Source organism: Hoplias malabaricus, unplaced genomic scaffold, assembly GCF_029633855.1.
Source record: "Hoplias malabaricus isolate fHopMal1 unplaced genomic scaffold, fHopMal1.hap1 scaffold_492, whole genome shotgun sequence".
Taxonomy (NCBI): domain Eukaryota; kingdom Metazoa; phylum Chordata; class Actinopteri; order Characiformes; family Erythrinidae; genus Hoplias; species Hoplias malabaricus.
The window spans coordinates 1-9,798 of NW_027101141.1; the positions used below are offsets into that span (position 1 = coordinate 1).

Here is a 9,798-nt window from a genome sequence, read left to right on the forward strand (position 1 = left end):
CTGTCGGATTAGTGCACACTCCAGGGACGTAGGGGCTTCGGTTGTCGGGGGCCGATTTCACACTCTCTGGGTTCAATGAGTTTTAAAAAACGGTACAGTTCATGAGGCTTAAAGAGGCTTAATGTGAAGTGTGAAACTACTTGTTTTTATCATTGCAGGGGACTACAATGAGATTTGGATTTAGAAGTCAGTGAGTTTCACCCATCCGTGGCAGTGTACACACACACACACACACACACACACACATAAGCAAGCAGCCCCCTCTACATCCACGGAGCAGTTGAAAATGACTTACTTCTCCTTTACACTAATTACAGCTCTCAGCCAATGACATTACGTCATGTTTGGCATCAAACCTTCGCCAGTGGAGGCTTCCAGACTCTGCGCTCTCTGAGTTCAATCTGATCTGTAATTCTGTCCCAGATTTCCACCTCAAAAACCTCAGGAAAACACTGCAAACACACCCTCTCTCCCTTCCTTACCGTCTCTAAGTGGTCCCTCTGAAACTGGTCTCCAATCTCGCGCAGCTTCTGTCCGATCTGCACCTCCACACTCATCACCTCTTCACCTTCCTCCGCTCTCCTCTCCATCCTGATATCATGCGCCTCCTCCTCTATTGGCTCCTGTTGTCCATGCTCTTCCTCTCTCGCCGGAAAGTGAGGGGGAAACTCAGGTTCACCTTCAGGGAAGAAGATCAGACCTGTGCACATGTTAAAAATCAGACTCTGTAATCATCATCATGTTTGTGTCTCATTTTCCTCAACAACATTCTGGACACAAATTAAGTACTTTATAATGAAGAAAACAGTGATTCTGACAAACTGCAGTACACCACAGGAAGCATAGGGGGCAATATATCTTTTGTTATTTTGTGTTGTAGACATTGCTCAAGGATTTATTTAGCGATGTCATGAAAAACATTATTTTAGTTCCCAAAAGACGGATTTTTTAAAGGTGATGTAAGGTTTTAGGAACATTTTGAACTTACGCGTGTTTTTACAGCACATTTATAGCAGTATTTCCCCAGGAAAACAAAGACAATATTAAGACATTTGGTCACCCTTACTGCGTAGAAGAGACGTGGTGTCTTCAGCAGGTGTGCTGGGACTGGAAACTAACCCCAGCCCGACTGTGCGCTGCAGTGCTGAAGCGGTTCCACAAGAGGACGCTGTCCTTGAGCCCGAGGCCCTGCAGCGAGGAACCGTCTGAACCAGAGGCATTCTCCCTCCTCCTCCCCCAGAGTTCAACGTGGAGTTATCACTCTGCGGCTCTCGTGACGGCGTTTCTCTGTTCTCGTGTGTCCTCTCGCAGCGGTGAGACAGCAGAGCCAAGTCCTCGTCCTCATCCTCCATCAGCGGAAATCACCCTGAGAGACAATAACGAGCCACGAAATATTACTCACAAAATCTTGAAAACATGCATCTGAGCCTAAAGTCACAACGCCCAATGACAACAGTGATCTAAAGGAGTATAAAACCCACCGGCCCGGGGCTGGAGACCTGTGGAACTACCTCCTTCACCGTGATGGAGCTTTAATCAATACCTGACCTTCCCAGAAGAGCAGACACCTCCTTTTCAAAGACATTAGATGATTTTCAGAAGCATAAATGGCTAAACCAGCAAAACAATTAGGAAAAACAAAAGCGACTGAATGAGTACAATGAGCTGAAACTCGCCTCCTCTTAAAGAGGGACCTTCCAGACATGCAAAACCTTTCCAAAGATAATAGAAATGATGTAAGGGCCGGCAGAGTTTATGCAAAAAACGCTAACAGACTCAAACCAGCCACAGTCCGTACGACATGACTCTTCATGGACGTCCCGTGCTAACGTCCTGTGGTTTTTATCTTTTTGAACTGATCAGAAATCAGCTGCTCTCCCAACAAAACCACAGAAACTTCAGAGTTTCAGAGTTCTTATTCAAATGAGCAAATTCACAGAAACCAAAGGATTATCAGATAAACAGCGTGAAACAAAACATGACACAGACACCTCAACAATACCCTTTCAAAAGCCTTTATACACGCAATGGAAATGTTCACCAAAAACCATTTCCACTCCACGTTCTGAGCTCTTTAGATGGATGGAGGTCACTTGTGGAGGTGGAGAGAAAACATACTGTTGGGTGTGTCTTGGAGCTGTGGAGACGTCTGGCTCCATTCACCAACTGAGATTTCTCTCCGGTCAAACACTTCATGCTAGAAAATGTTTAAATAAATATCTGTGTACGTACTGACCCTCAAAACATATATTTGCAGCAAGGATGCACCATAAAGATTCTGACTTCCTATTTGGATTTCTCCATACCGCCTTAAATTTAAGCTGGAATTAATATTTTTAAATTGTCTACTTTAATAGTTCAAGAACTGAAAATCCAAAAGCTTTAGTAATACGGCTTTTTGTGTGGATCTGGGGCAGAAACATGTTTCCCACGGGTGTATATTGATTTGGACTCTTGATATCTACAGCACACATAATACTGATTTAATACAGGAATTTAATTTGTGAAGATTCCACAAAGTGAAAAAAATCGATCTCAAATATCGACTGAAAACCACGGGGTAAAATCGCGATTCGAGCACCACTTAAAACAAGCACCGCACCACTCCCTTTCTCCAGTGCCACTGCTCTGCTCTGGTGTGGGGTGAGGCTTGTGTGGTTTATCTGGGGTTTGGTTTAAAACCTGACTGAAAACATCCTGTGACAGAACTTATGAAAAGAACCGAACCAGAAAATATACTAAGCATTGACCAGTGTTTTGTAAACAGTAGATAACTAACATAAAGCGAGAGGGATTTAACAGACTTACAGTGGATAAATCAGCCTTCAATCAAACTCTAAACAATGCCCATTGTTCATTTATAGTTTAGCTACAAATCAAAATAACAGCATCTACAAACACTACAGACTGCAACCGCTTCCTTACTCCTGCCCTCTACTTCTTCTTCACCGAGTTCCTCTCACATTTCTGATGTAAACAAACCCCAAAGCGAGCACAAACCCAGCTCTGTGACACTCACCGCCAGTTTTTACTCCTTTCCCGCTTTTAATCAAAGACTCCCAGCGGTTATAAACCTCGTATGTCCACTGTTATGTCCGGTTTTCGTGTAATTTCCAGCCGCAGAGATCTCCTCTCTCCAAAGCTGCAACTTGTCTGGAAGGAGCTGAGAGTGTTTTGCCTGAACACGAGTTCAACTCAGACCACGCCCACGGCACATGATATGCTAATTAATTAAAGGAGACGTCCGGAGGGGGCGGGGCTGGGGAGGTCGGGTGTCTGGTGATGTGAGGACCGTCAGCCCGGATCATAGCGAGTTATAACTCTACCACACAGAGCCCCGCAGGGTTTAGTCATTTACAGCAAACTGCTTCACACAGGCTCACAGTTCAACTCCAACACTCTACAATAAACAAGAATTTATTGTACAGCACACAGAGCCCAACATATCAACCCAACCCTCAACTCATTCAAACACACTACTCAACCCAACACACAATACAATCAAACACACTACTCAACCCAACACACAATACAATACAACCCAACATACTACTCAACCCATATCACTACTCACCCCAACACACTACTCAACCTATATCACTACTCACCCCAACACACTACTCAACCTATATCACTACTCAACCCAACACATAATACAACCCAAAACACTACTCATCCCATATCACAACTCAATCCAAAACACAATACAACCCAACACACTACTCAACCCAACACATAATGCAACCAACACACTACTCAACCCATATCACTACTCACCCCAAAACACTACTCAACCCAACACACAATACAATCAAACACACTACTCAACCCAACACACAATACAATACAACCCAACATACTATTCAACCCATATCACTACTCACCCCAACACACTACTCAACCTATATCACTACTCAACCCAACACACTACTCAACCCAACACATAATACAACCCAAAACACTACTCATCCCATATCACAACTCAACCCAAAACACAATACAACCCAACACACTACTCAACCCAACACATAATGCAACCAACACACTACTCATCCTATATCACTACTCAACCCAACACATAATATAACCAACACACTACTCATCCTATATCACTACTCAACCCAACACACTACTCAACCCAACACATAATACAACCCAAAACACTACTCAACCCATATCACTACTCAACCCAACACACAATGCAGCCAAACACACTACTCAACCCTTATCACTACTCAACCCATAGCATTACTCAACCAAACAGACAATACAGCCAAACATACTACTCAACCCTTATCACTACGCAACCCAACACACAATACAACAAAACACACTACTCAACCCATATCACTATTCAAACTATTTCACTACTCAACCCCACACACTAAAACCCAACACTCTACTATGAGCAACACAGCAACAGAGGACAACACATACACATATGAGCCCCTGGTGTGTAAAACTGGGAAGATTGATTTGTCTTTAACTCCTGTTGTACACAGAACTTCCAGACATGCAAAACAAGCTAACTGGCTCAAACTAGCCACAATCCATACCTGGTCACTTTAGGAACTTAGCACATGATATGACTCTCCTGGACGTCCCGTTCTCACATCCCTCAGGAAATTAATATTGTATTTTTAACTGATCAGAAATCAGCCGCTGGCCTCAACGAAATCACAGAAACATCAGAGTTTCCCAGAGACCGTATTCAAATGAGGAAATGTTAAGCAATTTCCCAGAAACCAAAGAATCATCAGGTAAACGGTTGATGTTTTTATTTATTTACATAGAATTTTATATTCTCTGATGAAGATGTGTGCCATTGTTTGATCAGTGTATTGACAGGTGAGTGGTTTTTAACAGATTATTCATTCATTCATTGTCTGAAACCCCACTCACTGCATCACACACTCACACAGTCACTCACACACTCACACCTGTTGATACATTCACATGGAAAATCCACCTAACAGTGTGTGTGTGTGTGTGTGTGTGTTTGGACTGTGGAAGGAAATCGGAGGAGGGAGGAAACCCACAAAGACACAGGGAGAACACACCTAACTCCTTGAGGACAGTGACCCGAGCTGGGTCTTAAACCCACAACCCAGGACCCTTCAGCTGTGTGACAGTGACACTATCATGTCAAGATACTACAGGCAAATTAAAATCTGTCCTGGACTTAACAACAATTCTGAACAGAGATTCTCAATTTAACGGAAATATAGTCCAAGTCTAGTCTTAATACCAGTTAGAAAATCTGACCCACACATTTTATCTTTAATCCTCTTCCCTGACAAAGCAGGATTAGCCTGTGTTTAGCTGTATTTTTATAGACAGAAGTTGTTACACATTTGTAAACCGACATCTGGAGCTTATTATGCTTACTAGGATTTAGCATGCTAATAACCACAGCGCTGGATTCCATGTAATCTGTGCATGCTTATATTCCCCAAACACACACCTGACCAAAATGATTAGCTAATAATCAAGGTCTTCATTCAATTCACCACTCATTTATCAAACTCATATGGTGTTAAAACTAAGAGAAAAATGGACAGATGGCAAAAACGACTTGGACACCAACAGCTGGAAAGTGAGTTGATTTTCTAAGAGGAACTAAGTGAAGAGAGAACACACCGCTGCACAATTACTTGCTGAATTAAAAATATTGGGGAAACAATAAAATCCTAAATGTGATTTAACGTTTTTGTTGTAAGTTTTAGTCCATTTCTTTGTTTCATGGAGGAACGTGGAGAGGGAAAAAACAGAATTGAATTGTCCCCTGGTTTTCTTGGTGTTCTAACCCAACCACATTGGCTGAACCAGTGTTACCTGTGATCAAACTGGACATGTATATATTTATAGAGACAGATCCTGCTTTCAGGTGAGTTACCTTCACTGGCCCTGGAGGATATCCATATGTCAGATCATTGTTTAACCTGTGAACAAAACTTGCTGGTACGCAGCTGGGCTGTCCATATGGGCACCACCTGGGTCTGATGCAGGTAAAATGTATTTGCCCTTAAAGGCGACGCTCACGGTTGTAAACAAAAAGTAATTTAAAAAAAATAAAACTCTGTGTCGATTTGCACTGGAAACCGCTCTAATGTGTTTACGAAGCCTCGGTGTCTGTAAATGGGTGTAAATGTCTTTGCCCGGTATGCTAGGCTTCCTCTGGAGTTTTTTAAACAAGCTCTGAATGTAAACAAACCAGAGAGAACTCTGTTTCCCCACAACAGTAGACGTCATCTTTTCCTGAAGTCAAACTCAGACCCTGATGTTTTCAATTGATTTAATTAATTTAATATATTCCCTGATGAAGATGTATCCAGCCATTTGTTCATTGTTGACATGCTGATTCTGTTCAATCGGCTCATCGCGCCTGGAGGACAGCGCTAACTGCTATAAAAGCCAAATGTTCAATAATTAAATGGTTGCGTTTTCCATGAATACTTTCATGTTGGAATAATATGATTGAAGACGTTTTATCTGGCTGGAAGGTATTTTAAATATGGCCCAGTCAGAGAAAAATAGTTAATTGCATTTTAACAAATTAAGGGAAACTTCCCTGGTCCCCAGTGTGTCTTGTGTTGGTGAAACTGGTTGGGATTCAGTGAGCTGAAGATGACTTGATTAATAAAACAAGTTCCAAATCTACAGCGCAAATAGCTGAACAGCTCCGTGGTGAATTGAATTCTCTAGGGAACTTTCCCAGTGGAATTTCTCAGGGTTCAGCTGAAGGTAAAGCAGCTACGTTTAAGATTCCCTTCAGTAAGAACATGATAAACCATGATTGAAAGGCGTTTAATTGTAAATTCGATGCATTTCCAAATGAGGTATGAATGCAAATGTGATTTCTTACTGGAAGAAAGAAAGCTGGCACTCGCTCTCTCACTCTCTGTCTCTCACTAATCCACCATCTCTGAAACATGCTTAAAAAACAGATTTGACACCACCCCACCCCCCAACACCCCCCAAAACACACTGTTCTTTTCTATTTTTCAGCTACAAATGTGCTGGGAGCACTTTTCTCTTTCTGTGCTGAAGAGAATGATTGGATAAACAGTATGTGTTTCTTTTTGTCTTGTTGGGTGGCAGAGCAATATTTGATTGAGGAATTGCATTTCTCTGGTTCCAGATGTGGGAAGTCTCGTGAAATAGGACAATAAATGCAATTCCAATTTAACGCCTGTCACATTTATTCCACAATTTGCTCTAGATATCTTCATCTCACCCAGCTCTCTTTACCTGAGCCTGTGCACATTATGTTCTTCCTTCCAGCACTTCTTCTCAGATGACATCATCTCTCTCTCTCTCTCTCTCTCTCTCTCTCTCTCTCTCTCTCTCTCTCTCTCTCTCCCTGCTTTGGCATGGCCAACTTTTCCAAAGACAGCTCAGTTCCAGACAAGATTATTGCCCCACAGAGGACATTTCCAAAGTGCTCTGGGTTGTTAGGTTGGTGTTACAAGTGTTTATTGGTGGTCATTTACTTCCATTAATTTTTAGCAACATTAGCACTCACTGAATCGCTATATGTGGCTAGAAGTTCACATCGGTCAAGGATTTGGATTCATGGTGCTGACCGACACACATTTGAACTAATTCTCAAATAACAAACTTAAGCATTGATTCAACCACTCCTTCAATCGAATTCTCATTTACAATGAGTGGAAGTTCATGGAATATCTGTCACCAATCTACGGCCACTCACTTCAATCCGTTGTTTGCAATTAGAATATAACTGCTTGAAGCATTCCACCACATTCTCCATTAGAAAAACTGCTGTGGGCAGTTGAAACCTGATTTTTAATTGCACACCATAACGTCGTCCTGTTTGAGTCAATAGAGGCCACGAACGTCCGCCCGATTTCGGTGAAGCCAGCGAGTTAACTCAGCTATGTGAAGATTAGAGTCTGGCAGAACTGTCACTTTGGAGGAAAGTGCAGCGTAGTGATGATTTCGGAAGAGACAAAAAAGAGCGAGAGCAAGAAAAAGAGAGGACCAAAGTGAGAGGACAGATTGAAATAGACTCGGAATGACTCTGTTTCTACGGTAACTGAGGAGGATGGGTAGGAACAAGGGATGAGAGGAGGCAAAACAAACCCTGGCGCCACTTCCGTGGCAACAGCCCCATCATTGGCTCCTGCAAAGGGCTGAAAAAAATAAAAAATAAAACCAAAACAACTAACCCATGAGACCCCCCCACCCCCACCCCACACACACACACACACACAAAACACCAGCCCCCAAGACAACACAACACACTGCATGTTGCATCAGAAAGATCGAACAAGAGGAAGAGCTAAGTACACAAACAAGCATGGTCTCATACTAACACCAGCACTTGTATTCCTTACATTGTGAGAACTTGCTAATGGATTTCCGTTGAGATAATAGTCAAATAATAAACAAATCAAACTTTCTTTCAAGCATTCCGCACACAACACACAGATTTTTTCCTTCTTGCCAATCTAATGAACTGTATTTTACTATATATGCCTTTGTATTATAATAAGATATCAAAGAGGGGCACAAAAATAAACGTGACAGCTAAAAATGCCACACATTTTATTGCCGACTTAGCAATGGTGCTATTTATTTACTTTCTTAAAACATAAATGAACAACAACACTTAAATATAAGGACATTTTGGATCACTTCATGTTTTGCTGATCAGCCTGAGTCTCCATAAAGTTACAAAAACAAACTGTTTCTCACACACTCATCACACGCTCCACTTCACTCCCAACCCCCCACATTTTTTTTCCCGCCAGCTCTCTCTCTCCCGCCAAAACATGAGACACGTGAATCCTGCCTAGTAACCGCGCTACAGTCTCCCGCCTCGCGCTGATTGGTCCAGCCCCCTAGCAACGACTTCTGCTTACTCAGCCAATTAAACGCTTGGTGCGCGTCACTTTTGACCAATCAGAGGCGGCGTGAGCCCGACCAGGCAATAACACCTGGTAACTGCCCGGCAGATCCAAGGCGCTCGCTGTGATTGGTTGAGCGCTGCAGACTCGGCTCCTGATTGGAGGCTCATTACAATCTCCTGGTCATTCATATATTTTGCCCACTCGCTCTCCGCGGAGGATACACCTTCCGCACAGTTCCTCGTTCTGATTGGCTTAGAATAGGTGTGTACTCCTAGTAACAAACACAAGCTGCTGATAGTGGGCGGGGTCACGGATGCCAATCATGTAAAAACTGGCCAAACGTGGAGCTGTTGCTGCTTTTTCACTCAGTTAATGGCGAAAATGGGAGACATTAGTCTGTCACTCTTTCAGATAACTACATTATACTACATTATAACACAGTTTTAACCCCATATTTCCTGCATAATAGTTTAAAGGTTAAGATACAAACAAAGCGATTTCTTTAAAATATTTAAACATATATAAATGCTACATGGCCCCTACATAACACTTTCATTACCAGCATTTCCCTATATTTTCACCCCAGCGAGTGTGAGCTGTCATAATAAAAGCTTCTGTAGAAAGTGTTTTGACAGCTGACACATATATGTTAAGTTTATTTGACTTTGAAAGATAATGAAATAACAGATCTTTACCAGGCAGAGACACTTTCACCCAGTCATTCACACACTCACTCACACACTCACACCTGTGGAAATTTTACACAGCCTTTTCACAAACAAATACGTGTTTTTCACTCTTCCAGTCATGTTGTTTTCATCATTATTGTCTTCCTTTAAAGACAAATTCCACAAATGTTCCACCATTCAACAGACGAGTAAACGTTGTGGCTGGATACGCTCAGTCGGGGCAGTGGGAGTGA

The 9,798-nt window shown here is 42.3% G+C and overlaps 1 protein-coding gene across 1 annotated transcript; it reads right to left on the bottom strand.

Annotated features, from left to right (window-relative positions):
* Positions 1-356: 356 nt before the first annotated feature.
* On the bottom strand, positions 357-3,173 carry LOC136684791 (uncharacterized; the record flags this gene model as incomplete). The annotated part of the gene is made up of 3 exons (XM_066659252.1): positions 3,020-3,173; positions 1,067-1,366; positions 357-700 (listed from the first exon to the last, which is right to left on the bottom strand). Coding segments are annotated over exons 2-3 (630 nt in total), but the record flags the coding sequence as incomplete, so codon positions are not given.
* Positions 3,174-9,798: the final 6,625 nt, after the last annotated feature.